Source organism: Camelina sativa, chromosome 15 (assembly GCF_000633955.1).
Source record: "Camelina sativa cultivar DH55 chromosome 15, Cs, whole genome shotgun sequence".
NCBI classification, from domain to species: Eukaryota; Viridiplantae; Streptophyta; class Magnoliopsida; order Brassicales; family Brassicaceae; genus Camelina; species Camelina sativa.
Window position 1 is genome coordinate 9,880,584 of NC_025699.1, and position 14,300 is coordinate 9,894,883.

The 14,300-nt window shown below is 37.2% G+C and overlaps 5 protein-coding genes and 1 non-coding gene across 6 annotated transcripts; 4 read left to right on the forward strand and 2 right to left on the reverse strand.

Annotated features, from left to right (window-relative positions):
* On the forward strand, nucleotides 1,303–3,288 carry LOC104746278 (myosin heavy chain kinase C). The gene has a single exon (XM_010467723.2). It carries the CDS (start codon nucleotides 1,493–1,495, stop codon nucleotides 2,936–2,938), a length of 1,446 nt encoding a protein of 481 aa, XP_010466025.1. The 5' UTR covers nucleotides 1,303–1,492; the 3' UTR covers nucleotides 2,939–3,288.
* TRNAY-GUA lies at nucleotides 5,537–5,622 on the forward strand. The gene is given in 2 exon segments: nucleotides 5,537–5,573; nucleotides 5,587–5,622. It is a non-coding gene; the product is annotated as a tRNA-Tyr (tRNA).
* On the forward strand, nucleotides 6,327–7,542 carry LOC104746279. The gene has a single exon (XM_010467724.2). It carries the CDS (start codon nucleotides 6,386–6,388, stop codon nucleotides 7,232–7,234), a length of 849 nt encoding a protein of 282 aa, XP_010466026.1. The 5' UTR covers nucleotides 6,327–6,385; the 3' UTR covers nucleotides 7,235–7,542.
* LOC104746283 (B3 domain-containing protein At3g18960-like) lies at nucleotides 7,720–9,027 on the forward strand. The gene is made up of 3 exons (XM_010467727.2): nucleotides 7,720–8,042; nucleotides 8,293–8,719; nucleotides 8,791–9,027. Exons 1-3 carry the CDS (start codon nucleotides 7,911–7,913, stop codon nucleotides 8,859–8,861), a joined length of 630 nt encoding a protein of 209 aa, XP_010466029.1. The 5' UTR covers nucleotides 7,720–7,910; the 3' UTR covers nucleotides 8,862–9,027.
* Nucleotides 8,797–10,442, reverse strand: LOC104746282 (pentatricopeptide repeat-containing protein At3g18970-like). Its single transcript, XM_010467726.2, has 2 exons — nucleotides 8,973–10,442; nucleotides 8,797–8,887 (listed from the first exon to the last, which is right to left on the reverse strand). Exon 1 carries the CDS (start codon nucleotides 10,414–10,416, stop codon nucleotides 8,983–8,985), a length of 1,434 nt encoding a protein of 477 aa, XP_010466028.1. The 5' UTR covers nucleotides 10,417–10,442; the 3' UTR covers nucleotides 8,797–8,887; nucleotides 8,973–8,982.
* Nucleotides 10,506–13,578, reverse strand: LOC104746280 (B3 domain-containing transcription factor VRN1-like). The gene is made up of 5 exons (XM_010467725.2): nucleotides 13,206–13,578; nucleotides 11,626–12,073; nucleotides 11,476–11,544; nucleotides 11,192–11,391; nucleotides 10,506–11,092 (listed from the first exon to the last, which is right to left on the reverse strand). The coding sequence occupies exons 1-5, from the start codon at nucleotides 13,263–13,265 to the stop codon at nucleotides 10,844–10,846; spliced, it is 1,026 nt and encodes a 341-aa protein (XP_010466027.1). The 5' UTR covers nucleotides 13,266–13,578; the 3' UTR covers nucleotides 10,506–10,843.

Below are 14,300 nucleotides of genomic sequence, written 5' to 3' on the forward strand. Positions count from 1 at the left end.
ACACAATTGCAAGTACAGAATTCACGTTATAACCTTACTACGTAGAGCGAGTATCACATTTCTCTGTTTCCTTGTTAAGATATTTTGGTATGTATATATACATACATATATATACCATTTTCTAACTCAAACTAAAACCCAATATTGGAGTTCATATCACATCTTGACCATATCCAAAACTAGACCAACTCTTTTTCGCCTCCCATTTTTTCGACCTTTTTGACCAGTCACATTGGTTAGAGTATATGAAATGTTATTTTGGAAGCTGGGAAAGAAGAAGAAATTACAGTAAGTTGAATCATGTTCGTCTTCCAACAGTCGATCCGTATTCACAGAAAATACAGTATTTAACAACAACAATAATTTTCTACAAACAATTCATAAGATATAACATAATACATGTATCCGACAAATCTTGAAGTTGGTCTCGTACACATTCTTAAAGATATCTTATATAGTTTCTATTATCTTATACCACATGGACGTTATATTAATTTAGTAATTTCACAACTATCCTAGCTAATTAAGTTTTATAAATTCAATCGAAGCGGATTAAAAGCAAATATGGTCCATCGGTCTAGTCCAGAAAGACGTTCCTTATCGTTTCATGCCTTCATGGAAAGGAAGGAGTCAGAAAAGTCAAAACATCTGGAAGAAAACTTTTTTCTTTCACATGTCGAAACTGAAATAAAACTAATCAAAACATAGAAACCAAGTAACAAAAATCAAAACTCCGCTTGGACAATAGTTTAATCGTCACGTAATGTTTATATATGCAACGTGTGAAGATGATCAGCCGCCAACACAGCCACACACGCGTTATCTTAATTTTCTTTATATTCAACCAACTCGTAAAAACAAGAAAAAAACCGAATCTTCGTACGGACGCATCTCATGTTGAATTATTTTCACATTGCTCAAAATCATGTAAAATGAATTACTCTTAAAACATTAAACCAATAGATAAAACAAACAAAAAAAACCACATCTCCTTATTTGAGGCACACATACAGTTTTGAGACCGTCCATTTAGTTTTCTTTCTATTTTTCGACGACCGTCCATTGAGCTTTTCATTCAACACTTTTCTTTAATTTCCAAAGTTGCATATAAATTACAATTGTTTTCTTAATTAATCTTTCTTAATACACGGATCTCTAATGTGAAAACTGGCGCTCCCGGTATCTGACGGTCACGTCTTCAGTCTTAAACGCCACGTGTCATTCTTTCCCACGTCGTCCGTTCAACAACCTTATTTTTTTATTTTTCTCTCTATATATACATCCCAACGTCCTCCTTCTCCACTCTTTATATCTTTCTTACCAAACACATACTAAAAGTTTTCTCTCAATATCCTAGAAATAATATACTTTTTCCTAATCTTTCTTTTTTCCCACACGACAAGGAAATTTAAACCTCATAATTTCTTGACAGAGAAATAAAAAAACCTTCCAACTGCTCGATTTATTATTATTTTGGGTAATCTTGAAAAATATGGTTATAGCTACAGAAACCACCAGTGGTGGTAGTCATCACCGGAGACTCACTTTCGCCGCCTTCTTAAACTCCGATCCCGCAGCCGAAGAAGAAGAACAACGGAGCCATGGTGTTGATGTTGATGCCATCAATCCCACTACTAGCAACAACAACAACATGAACATGAACAAGGAGGTTCATTATTACCAACAACGTCAAAGCAATGCTTCGACTACTAGCGGCGAGTCGTCTCCTAATCAGGTTTTATCTCCATGGAATCAAACTTACTCTCCTTACTACACCGACACAACAACGACTCCGTCCATGTCTCCCTCCCCGTGGAACCAAACTTACTCTCCGTACTACAAGTCTCCTTGGATCTACCAGAGACGTAACATGGATGATGATGGTACCGACAACGGTTTGGTCGGCACGATCGTTAGACAAGACGGTCATGTCTATTCGTTGGCTGCTTCTGGAGATCTTTTATTCACTGGATCCGATTCCAAGAACATTCGTGTTTGGAAAGATCTCAAGGACTTCACCGGGTTTAAATCAACAAGTGGATTGGTTAAAGCTATTGTAATAACCGGAGATAACCGGATTTTCACCGGTCATCAAGACGGTAAAATCCGGGTTTGGAGAGGTTCTAAAAGCAGAACCGGAAGCTATTCACGAGTCGGAAGCTTGCCGACGTTGAAAGAGTTTTTGACAAAGTCAGTGAACCCGAAGAACTACGTCGAGGTTCGTCGCCGGAAAAATGTTCTCAAGATCCGTCACTACGACGCCGTTTCGTGTCTTAGCTTGAACGAAGAGCTCGGTTTACTCTACTCCGGTTCGTGGGACAAGACTCTCAAAGTCTGGAGACTATCCGATTCGAAATGTTTAGAATCGATTCAAGCTCACGACGACGCCATCAACACGGTGGCTGCTGGTTTCGACGATTTGCTTTTCACCGGATCCGCCGACGGAACTTTGAAAGTGTGGAAACGTGGGCTTCAAGGCAAAGGGACGAAGCATTTCTTGGTTAATGTGCTGATGAAGCAAGAGAACGCTGTAACGGCGTTAGCGGTTAACTTAACGGCGGCTGTTGTTTACTGCGGTTCTTCTGACGGCAGCGTTAATTTCTGGGAAGGGCAGAAATTTCTTTCTCACGGCGGGACTCTACGCGGCCATCGTATGGCGGTGCTCTGCCTCGCCGCCGCCGGGAGTCTTGTTTTAAGCGGGGGAGCGGATAAGAACATTTGTGTGTGGAGGAGAAACGTCGATGGGACACACTCGTGTCTCTCGGTGTTGATGGACCACGTGGGACCTGTTAAGTGTTTGACGGCGGTGGAAGAGGCCGAAGAAGACGGCGACGGAGTTGAGAAAGGAGATCAGAGATGGATAGTGTATAGCGGGAGCTTGGATAAATCGGTGAAAGTGTGGCGCGTGACGGAGACGGCGTCTACGGTTATCGGCTGAGAAGTGTTTTGAGGGAGGAGAGAGCACGCGCCGGCTTGAGCGCGTGGAGATGCGGACTATGGTAAAGGGGAATGTTCCGCGGCCCATGTGATTCGTGCCGTTGTGGTCAAGGCAGAGTTTTTATGGCCGGCTAAAAGAAGCAGTTCATACAACCAATAGGGAACTGCCACGTCCTGTAAAGTATCTAAAATGGTTTTTTTTTTTATAGAAAGTTCCATTAGTTTATTCGATCTTTCTTTTGTAAGTGTAACTGCACATATTTTTGAGTTACGTTTCAGAAAAATATTGTTTCATTGTATTAAATCATTTTGTTCATATACTTATTATTTTATGGAATTCGTTTAAACATATTCAGCTTTTTTTTTCCTTGTTATTATTTTACAAATGTTGTTGTCTTATAAAAACTGGAATCGAAGATTAGTAATACGTACGTTATAGGTTGATTTGTTAGTTCAGTTTTGTTGAAAAGGAAGAAAGTCAGTTGAAAATTGGGATTTAATAAAGCTTCACGAGCTTATGTCAAAAGTCTCATTTTCGTGGGATCTAAGAAGTTTGGTACACATTTATACATGTATATGAATGTGTATTGACATCTAAACACGCCCTTTTTGTTTCTAATAAATTTCAAATTAAGAACATAAGAATCTAATAGATCTTGGTTTCTAGATATTATCAAACAACATAATTTTGTTTTTACAGAAGTAGGAATACAATCCGTTTGTACCTGCCGGTCCTGCCGTATGATTGATTGGTTGCATTTGTATTATACTCAGAAAAATATGACCACTAGTACTAGTCATGACTCGTAAGTATATATCTATTGCAAAATTTTCACGAACGAACGTACGAGAATGTTGAAAAGACGATTATTTAGTGGCTAATAAATGGCACTACAGTATTAGTATACAATGATCAAAGACTAAACCCTATAACCAATAATCGTTGCTTTTGAAAAGAAAAAAAAACAACAGACGATGAGACGAATACATTAAACACATCAAAACCTAAACTATGTGCCACAATAGATAGGTCACTAGATGAGATCTCATACGTTTTTGGATTATTTCTAAACTGATCGCTAGTAGAAAATCGAAAAATAAATTTAAGGTTTATATATTGTTCGTATGTTAGGTTGATTTGTTGGTTCAGTTTGTTGAAAAAAGATGTAGCCATTATATTGGAAAAATGAAGAGGAGATGTAATATTTTATTGCTGTCTTCATGAACGTATGTAAAAAGTCTCACTTTCGTTGGATTTAAGTGATACAAATCTATGTAAAGCTACATACGTATATGTTGCATTGCATCTATGAATACTAAAAGTATATAGACACCCTTCTGTTTATATTTTCATTAAACTAGGACGAAAAGCTGGTAAATCTTGAACCGCCAGTATTATACTTATCAAGCTAGCAAATTATAATTAAGTTAAAAGAGTTTGAGTTAGTTTGTAAAATTGTAAAATTCATAATGATCATTGGGATGACAAGTTCCTAAATTTTCTATAGTAGATATATGCTTTGCTTTTTTTAAAAAGCTCTGTAGACATGGATTATGTAATATCAACAATGATGTCTACAGTTTTTCGCTTTTAAATTTTATTGGTCATTTTGAGTGTCTGTTTTCTGTTCTTACTTCTTAGGATCGGACCATATAAAAAAAAAAAAAAAGACTGAAAGATTGTGATGAAATATTCGTACCCCAAACAATAATTTCATGGGTTCTTTATTTATTAGTGCTACACTTTAATTTTGGATATGAAATTGGAAACTAATATTCGCATAATGTACTTGGTACCCTTGACACATTGACATTCAGTTCAAACTGCATCGAAATTAAACGCAACATCTCAAAACTATTTGAATTGAGGTTATGGACCGTATGGTCTCTGTGGTTTTCTCTTGATGATTAAGGTTACAACAACAAACATCGAGGTTAATTACCGTGCGCCACCGTAGTTAGGCAAAGGCCCACTAGTTTCTTGTCCATTTGACTTTAGTTAATTAAGAATGATTATGCCCATAATCTTGACTATTTTATTTTTCTATGCTATAAATTAATACTGTCATATGGTAGACTATTATATATAGGTCTTGTTAAGGTAATCATAACTCATATACTCCACTTTTCTTTTTCAATATTAAATTTTCTCTTAAACTGTAGGCATGCATGTAGATAATTTGTAAAGCACGTTTTCGATTCAATTAATTTTACGTTCACACACGCATCCAGCACTCAATGGAATTATAGGTAGCTCGATCTACTCTAACAGAGTTTAGTATATACGTTTCAACGATGCTAAATTAAAGAGTAATAAAAGTACTGTATGTGCATATATAGATAGATAACATAATTTGCATATAAAATCCGCAAAAGAGGTCAGAAAGCGTTCACTTGCTTATAATTTATCAGAATTAGACAATCATAATTTGCTTACAAAGTAGACAATCATGTAATAGAATTATCTACTTTGGATAAATTTTGAGACTTTGGTTCGTAACACTTCAGACGACGAGGCGTGAGGAGAAGAGCATTTTGGTTGTTTCTTAATTTTGATTAAATATTAATTTATATTAATTTGTTAACATGATTAATGTAACCGACCTTAGCTCAGTTGGTAGAGCGGAAGACTGTAATAGTTTGCAGACAATCTTTAGGTCGCTGGTTCGATTCCGGCAGGTCGGAATTTTTTTTTAAACCTTTTAACACATAAATGGGCTTCAGAAAGATAAAACCCAGCCCATATTTTGCTTATGTTCAAAAAGCCTAGATCATCCGTTTATAAACAAAATCCAAAATTTTCCGAGATTTAAAAAAAACAAAATAATTATTGTTAATCGAATAATCAAATTTTGCTATGCAAAAATGAAAAAAAGTTAGAACTTGGAAGATAAAAGCTTTACTTAAAATCATGAAGGTAAGTAAAGTGATACAAAACTCTTTGATCAACTGGTTTAATTAAAGCTGTATAGTGGTGTCTTTCGTAAAAAATGGTATACTCATATTTTGATGAGTCGTGTTGTCTTTAAATTTTTAGATTCGTGAAAGTTACAGTCGACATTGCACCAAAAGAAGTGGTTCATCAGATACTTTCTTTTTCTATATATAAAAGGTTAGCCACACTGACACATTTGATATACATATGATCTCTTAATTAAAGTATTTAACGAAAACAGTATTTTGATCGATTAGACTAATTGCGTTTAGGTTTAGTAGACTTACTTATAATCAAAAGTTTAATGGAAAATAGCGAATCTAAAACTACATACATTGTATGTATCATGTTACTTTATTTTATGCTTTTGACTGGTAGTTTATCATGTCACGCAAATCTTTCATTTTGCTTGTGATATATATAAATACATTCTTTGACAAACATCGACCATATTATTCACCAACATAAAAACCTACAAGCTTAAACAAAGATTCAAAGCTTTATCAGAAAAACATGGGAACCTTCTTAGGATACTTCGTGCCCGGTCTCTCACTTGCAATTCTCGGTCTCTGGCATATAATCAATACCATACAATCTTACTCTCTGAATTTCCCAAACCCAAATTTCACCTCAAGATTCTGGTTCCCTTTCCCTTATTATAATAAAAAACTTAGACATCTTGAGCTCATCTTTATTATGATCGTTTCCTTCTTATCCATTTACCTATTAAACCCATATTTCCCTTCCTTTAAATTATCCTCCTTCAAACCAAAAATCAACCACGTCTTAATGTTCTTCCAACTCGTTATGTTTGCATTTTCCACTCTCATCTTTGACTTTTTGAATCCTTCTGATGAAGATTCTGGTTTTATTGGGGTTCATGCAACCTTGGTTTTCATGCAAGAAGTACTCTTCCTTCTTGATTCTCACTCCACTGATCACTTAGTTCTTGAAAGCCAGTACTATTTCCTCCTTGAACTCGCTGCCTTTGTCTCCTTCTTTTCGGCTCTTGTGTCGACACTTTACCCTAAATCTTTTTATGCGTCTATTGTATTCTCGGTTTCGGTCATGTTTCAAGGATGTTGGTTCTTGAACATGGGGATGGAGTTCATGCTTTTGGTTCCAAATCATGTCCATAGAGGTTGCGTGACCTATACATCAAGTAACAATAGTATTGGTCTTGATCACAGTGCGCTTGTTTATGAGTCTCCTTGTACAGAAATTATGGCACAAGCGTTAGCAAATTTGGAGTTTAGCTGGATTTTGTCAGCAATATTGATCTTTACATGTGTATTGTGTCTCAAAATTTCCGGAGAAAGCCGCCGTGTTGCCCAATTGCCAGTCGTCATCGTTAGAGTATGAACGTAGTTTTCGACAAGGAGGTGATCGTTCTACTGTCTTGGAACGGTGGAAGCCTCGCCGATTCCTTCATCAGCATTAATCTATTTGGCCTCGTTTACATCTTAATATGATAATCTAGATAATATACTATTTTGTTAGCTGTATGTAAACTTTTACTATTTGATGTTTCCATCTTGATTTTATTTTTTTTGTCAAACATGTATCCATCTTGATTATGACAAGCTTTTTTATGTATTGTATGTAGCAACGAAGTATACAATGGTATAAAGCGAGCCTTCCTTGTATACAAAGGTTATACTGTTTTTCCAGTTTCACTAGTGTAATTTCTTTCCGATTTTCACCTGAATTTTCTTTCTTGTGCTTGTGCTGTGACTTCAATACTTTGGTAAATTTTACCTTTTACGTCTTGTAGTTAAAAAAGCTTCAAAGCCTTTCAAGTTCCAATAGTAGTAGTATTTTGAGTGGAGGGAAGTGAGCTGCATAGGAAAAAGAGTCTTTGAAAACTACAAAGACTTTAAAGTGACAAAGTCACTTTGTCAGATAAAATCTTACTAACATAACGACAAAAAAACTTATCTGCCTTCTCGGTTTCTCTTTTACGGCTTAACTCTCTCCCACTCACTCCTCGCTCTCCACTTTCTCTCCTTCTCTTCATTGGGCAAGAAAATAAAAAAAAATGGTTACAACCCGAAGAACGAAGGCCAGAGTCACCTCCTCCTCTCACCGCCGACCACCGCAAGATCCTGAGTCGCCGGTGAAGACGTTCTTCAAGTTGGTCTTACCTTCAACAATGAAGAAAGACATGATGGTAATTTATCAACACTCTAAAAGTAACTGTTTGCATGTTTTGTTATTGGTTCAATTCGTTGTTGCTTTGCTAATTTCTAGGGATAATATCAACAGATTTCACTAGACAGGTCTCCATCTTCTTGTTTTAGAGATCTAGAAGGGATATTAAATTTGATTATCTGTTCTTAAGACATGCAGATCTGACAAGTGACATGTTGCTTAGCTGTTTTTGGAAATGTCGATAATGTTTTTTTTTCAACTTTAAGCAGAGGATACCGCCAACATTCGTGAAGCTGCAAGGGTCTAACCTGCCTGATGTTGTTACATTGAAAACTCCTGTGGGATTCAAACGTTCCATAAAGCTCAAACGGATAGGTCAAGAGATTTGGTTCCATGAGGGTTGGAGCGAGTTTGCAGAGGCTCATTCCATCAAGGAAGGCCACTTTCTCTTGTTCCAATACTACGAGATTTCGAGTTTCCGTGTAATAATCTTCAATGTTTCGGCTTGCGAGATTGAATATCCACTTGATGCAGTTCATATCAGTGACAGTGACGATGATATAATCGATATTACAGACGAAAGGTTTGTTGGAACTCAAGTTACAAGGGGGAATAATCAATCTGTTAATGGTGGTGATACAGAACACAACCCCAAGAAGAGACCAAGTGACATTGAGTTTGACAAGATTCTACACGGTAAGAAGACTTTGTTCTTAATACCATTATGATTAAGAAGATTAGGATCTGAATATCTATCTATGTTGTAGATGTTGATGTGATCAGTTCAATCCATGTGCCCAAGGAAGAAGAAGAAGACATTAGAGTCTTCAGGGGATAACAGGGAGCTTTTAACAGAACCGAGACCTGCAAGTGTATTTGTTGTGTAATGTTAAAAGTATTGACTTGATGAAACTAAAAATCGCACAACAAGTAGTGTTTTGATCCTGACCTGTAACAAGCTATGTTGAAACAAAACTGTAACCTGGTCTTGTTTTTATTCTTCTTTCTTTCATCTCGTTCCTCAGCTTCTCTACTTCTACCCATTTCCCTTTATGAGCTAACACATTCGATAAAGCCACATAATCTTCGCATTCAGAACTTGAAAACGAAAGCTTCTTATTCTCCTCTTGTTCCATCTCGAGGAGAGTCTTTCCAATCTCTTCACCCAATACAGTCTCTCCATAAATACTGCAGGCATTGCAGAGACTTCTTAACAAGATAGCGTCAGGTTTTATAGGCATACCTAAAACAAACTCATAAGCTTCTTGTATCCGCCCTGCTTTACCAAGAAGATCTACTATGCATCCATAGTGTTGAATGGCCGGTTTGACACCAAATCTTGTCTGCATGGTTTTGAACAACTCGATTCCTTCTTGAACAAGACCTATATGACGATAAGCCGATAGCAAGCTAGTGAAAGTGATTTCGTTTGGTTTAATCCCAGATTCAGCCATTCGGTTTAGAAGATTCGGTGTTTCGTAACCACTTCCATTGAGAGCTAGCCCTGTTGCCATTGAAGTCCATGTCAAGACATTCTTCACTTTCATTAGCTCGAACACGGCGAATGCGCTGTTTAAGCAGCCGCACTTTGAGTACATGTCGACAAGTCCAGTACCAATAAAGACATCAACTTGGGGAGTGAAACCGAGTTTTTCTATGTAACCATGAACCAAACAACCAATTTCGAGCAAACCCATCTGAGAAACGGCTGAAAGAACACAAACCACGGTTGTATCAGTAGGTCTAACTCCATTACCGCACCAAGTGAATCTCCGAAACAAAACCATAGCCTTTCTAGCATTATGATTCCCTTTGTCCTTATGTGAACAATATCCACCGATCATTGCGTTCCATGTAACAGAGGTTCTCTCAGGCATTTCATCAAACACCTTCCTCGCGTAATGTAAATCCCCATTCTTAGCGTAGAAATGGAGTAGAGTGGTTCCAATCAGTTCAGATTCATCGAGAAACCCAAGCTTTTTCACCATACCATGAACAATTCTACCAACCCGTAACGCCGACGACGAAGCTGACCACCTAGCACAAGCGCCCAAAACGAAAACAAACGTGCGCTCATTGAGATAAAGCAACGAACTTTTTGATGCCCAATTGGCAAAAATTTGAATCGAGTCCTCTGGTTTGCTACATTTAAGCAAAGTGTTGAAGAGAAACTTGTCAGGATGACCAAATCGAGGAAATACCAGTAAATGAGCAAGCTTTGAGCTTTCTGTAGATGACTTTGAACAGTAGTGGCTTATAAGTTTGCCGAGAAGAGAATTATCTTGGCAGCCATTGATTACCAATTGAGCATGGATTTGCTTAGCCTGAAACAGAGTTTTCGAGTTCTGATGCAGCAAGGACAAGAATCTTGGTCCGGGAAAAACAGAGCTCATAAGCACCAAACTCTGGTTCTGTAATGGGTCAAGGCAAAGCGAAGGAGAAACAAAAGCAATGAGATAAAGAAAATTCGAAGAATCCACAATACAAACACAAACCCATCTTCATCATATCATCATCATGGTCACAAGTTTTAGATACCAAATTGATGGAGATTAGGGTATTTACAAACTTCTAAAAAACTTCTTAAAACCCTAACTTGTTCTACTCAAACAATTTGAGGTTATATATAATGGGGTAAAAAACAACTTAACTTATCCACATCGAAAACACAAGTAAACCCGAGAAAAAAATAACGAGACACTGACGCAATGACACAGACAGAGAGAGTGCTTTTTTAGTTGTTTTTTAAAATTAAGATACCCTACACGAAATTGTACTTGGAAACCCCCACTGCATTATGATCACACCATGATACTTTGTTCAGACGTACTCGCTGACTCGAAAGGCAGTTACTTTCAGAACGAAATCTCTGGTTCTGAGCAGTTCGAACACACATACGTCTCCTTCTCCTAGGTTGTTCTCCAGAGTAAACTCGTACCACCCTTGACTGAATTTAGCTCTCCCAGCTTTGTAGAGACATCGTACAGGCCATTGTTTCTCCGCGAGCTGGACTTTGATGAACCCTGAGATCCCACTTAGGTACTTCTCAGCAAACCCTGAAGGAAGATACTGTTTAAAAAAGAAACAGAAACATAAGACTTCTTCTTTAGAGATCAGTAAGCAGAGAAGACCTATAAGATTAAGTCTTTCCTATGATGTTTTTATTACCATGATGCATCCTCTGTATAGATAAGATGGTCGAAGGACAACTCTGAAGAAAGGGTTTGTTGGCTCGAACGTTTTGGCTGCATTAATAGCCCTCTCTCTTTCTTCCGCAGTCACGGTTCTCTTTCTCGCAGAAGCACTCTCGTAGAACTTTGAACGGTTCTCAGGGTCATCATCCCGCGGAGCAGATGAGTTTATTTCCTCTGTAAGGATCAAAAAGGAAGGATCATATCATGAGGAAGAATCTGTCAATCCTCTGAAGCATTTAAAAGGAGGGAAATGCTTACCAGGATCAGCATTCTTCTTCTTCCTCCCTCTCTTTTTCGGAACTTTTGGGGTTGCCATTGACTCCTCAGCTGGAGAAAAGGAAAATATCAACCATCAACGGGTGATCCAATCCGCAAAAGATAAAGGCAAGCAGTTGGTCATAGTATCACCTTTAACAGATCCAGTGAACAAGCTTTGGATGGCTGAACTAGTATACCCTTTATTGGCTGGTACTGTAGACTCAGGAACTGTTGAAGGGTACAAGGAAGAAGGATAGATGACCTCGGCATCTTCATCTTCAAGGTCTTCAAACAAACGGGCGCGTTTGAAGTGGTTGTGAGCGGAATCCATGAGACCGGTGGAATGGTAATTGATCTCAGAGTGTGATAAGTTGAAAATGTAGACGCTGAAGGCAGAGTTGCCTTCGTATCTAAAAATCAAAAGGTAACCAATGCGAATGGAGTAACGGTCAACAAACTCTTGCCAACCATCTTGAAACCAAATTTTGTTGTCAGCTTTCCTTAGTCCTACACGCCAAACATGACCATCAGGTACTGTGAGTGCAACAGCAACCGATAGCTCATCCTTGAATTTACTCACAAACTTATCTGGGACTCTCTGCACATAGCATACCGGTATGAGATATAAAGAAGCATATAATGGTCCACAAGAATGACACAAAATATTGCGAGAACATAAAATCAAAATGTACATGTTTGACAGAAAAAAACATCCAATAAACACAGTTGCTGAAGAAAAGACGGTTTCATCTAATTTTAAAAAGACAATCCAACAGGCTATATATCAGTTTAGAAGGCATGAACAAGGAGACACAGTCCATTACCACACATGTAACATGGTACATTAACCATATGCTTCTAAACTTATGGGTGAAGTTAAATGCATGTGTTAATCGAAAGCATTATTCACTTAGATGTCAAATGGAGAGCTAAACAGTAAGTGGGTTTGTTCAAAACAATGCACAAGCTTTTCTTGGGGGAAATCTGCATAAGTGATGACTAATCACTGTATCATATGTGGTGGGAACATAAAGCAGATAACTTTAAAACACACAAACATACATAATACAGAGACCTTCAAAAAACAAGTCAACTACACTCAGTTTGAGGGATTTCACTCACAAGCCACAATTACTCTATTACCAATAAGGAGTCTAACTAACAATCTCAGAGCTCCCAAGTCAAACTGAGAAAGACAGTCAAAATAGGAGTAAAACAAAAACATAGAATTACAATTAGAGAAACCATAATAAACAGATCTCAGCTTTTATTACTCGGAAATTGGCATCAATCTGACAGAATCAAATCATCTTCAAAAGTCAAATCACTCAAAAAAAAAAAAAAAAAACATTCCCAAACTAGACACAATTTAGCTGTCAGAGAACATATATATGCCATTCACGATCTTGCAACCCCCAATTTTCCACCCAAAAAAACCCAAACAATGATCATAAAAGAAACTGTCTTTGCAGACTTCCGAATTCGAAATTCACAAATTCACATTTGACCAATAACAACACAATACAAGCTTAAAAAAAATGGAACTTTTCAGCACCAAATCATTAACTCGATTATTCCTACCAAGAATCAAAGACAATTCTAAACTGCAAGAAATCAAACAAGTGTGTGTCACAACCCTTGAAAACATCTCAATTGCGCACAAAAATCAAAACTTTTTGAAATCCCAGAAATAGGAAGAGGGGAGGAGTAGAGAGAGTAGGGTAGTTTACCAGACGCTTTTCTTGGATAGTAGATGAGAAAATCAATTTATGGAAGAAAGGGCGTGGCATGTTCAGACACAACAACAGTGACCAAGTAAGAAAAAAAAAAAAGAAAAAAAGAAGAAGAAGAAGAAGAAGAAGAGACGACTCCCAGAGAGAGAGAGAGAGAGAGAGAGAGAGAGAGAGAGAGACAGATCATGAAACGACGACGGAGAATAAAAGGACAGAGACTGAGAGAGAGAGAAGCCTTTTTCTTTCAGATCTGAAGAGAGTTTGTGTTGTGTAAAAAAGCTTTTTTTGATTATATTAGTCAAAGGGGGGGTGTTACAACACTACTACTGTCTCTCTCTTTTCTCTTTTTTTTTTTACACCTGATCTGGGGAGTGACCCAACCAAACAAACCCAAGAGGCCAAGAAGATGAAAAAAAAAAAAAAAAACAACTTGTAAACCTCGCTCTGAATCTGTGTGTTATCTCGGTTGACTCGGTGAGTCGAATCGGTTGGTCACTCGTGTGGTTTTTTTTTTTTTTAATTTAATTTTAACAAATCAAAAGCCGACTTGCCCCTCCACCTACTCCTCTTTTTCGACCATTTTTTTTTTTTTAATAACAGATATAAAAAAATTCATATTTGTTTCTTTTTTATTGCACGCAATATCACACAACAATATATTATTGCCTTATGAAATTAGTACATTATTTGATTTGATTTGATATTCTGTTACTTCCTCATTCTGCAAAAAAAAAAACAAAAAAAAAACTCTCATTGAAAATGTCAAGACCAAAATTGGAGTGGTATTAGTGTATTACACATATAGGACTGAGGAGTCAACACGATTTTAACATGTATAATATTCCTCACAACACGATTTTAACATGTATAATGTACATATGTACCTAGCTACCTACATAGCAAAACGAAGTTTTAACCTATGTTTAGCTGTGAGATTTACCCGATCTAAGATTTCAAGGATCAAGGGATGGCCTAGGGCTTCGTGGAGATCAACATTCGTTTCAATTTTAAGTCCAATTTAAGCTTGCTCCGTCTTACTTTGTTATTCATGTTGGTATAGTGATTTGTGTTTAAACAGTGTTTGTTGTTGTT

What these genes read in the sequence shown, in the direction of transcription:
- LOC104746278 (XM_010467723.2), top strand. Translation starts at nt 1,493, where the DNA reads ATGGTTATAGCTACAGAAACCACCAGTGGTGGTAGTCATCACCGGAGA.
- LOC104746279 (XM_010467724.2), top strand. Translation starts at nt 6,386, where the DNA reads ATGGGAACCTTCTTAGGATACTTCGTGCCCGGTCTCTCACTTGCAATT.
- LOC104746283 (XM_010467727.2), top strand. Translation starts at nt 7,911, where the DNA reads ATGGTTACAACCCGAAGAACGAAGGCCAGAGTCACCTCCTCCTCTCAC. An exon ending in CAATGAAGAAAGACATGATG is followed by an intron (nt 8,043 to 8,292) that starts GTAATTTATCAA and finishes AACTTTAAGCAG; the next exon opens with AGGATACCGCCAACATTCGT. An exon ending in GTTTGACAAGATTCTACACG is followed by an intron (nt 8,720 to 8,790) that starts GTAAGAAGACTT and finishes TCTATGTTGTAG; the next exon opens with ATGTTGATGTGATCAGTTCA.
- LOC104746282 (XM_010467726.2), bottom strand. Translation starts at nt 10,416, where the DNA reads ATGAGCTCTGTTTTTCCCGGACCAAGATTCTTGTCCTTGCTGCATCAG.
- LOC104746280 (XM_010467725.2), bottom strand. Translation starts at nt 13,265, where the DNA reads ATGCCACGCCCTTTCTTCCATAAATTGATTTTCTCATCTACTATCCAA. An exon ending in GAAGAAGAATGCTGATCCTG is followed by an intron (nt 11,392 to 11,475) that starts GTAAGCATTTCC and finishes TGATCCTTACAG; the next exon opens with AGGAAATAAACTCATCTGCT. An exon ending in TATACAGAGGATGCATCATG is followed by an intron (nt 11,093 to 11,191) that starts GTAATAAAAACA and finishes TTTTTTAAACAG; the next exon opens with TATCTTCCTTCAGGGTTTGC.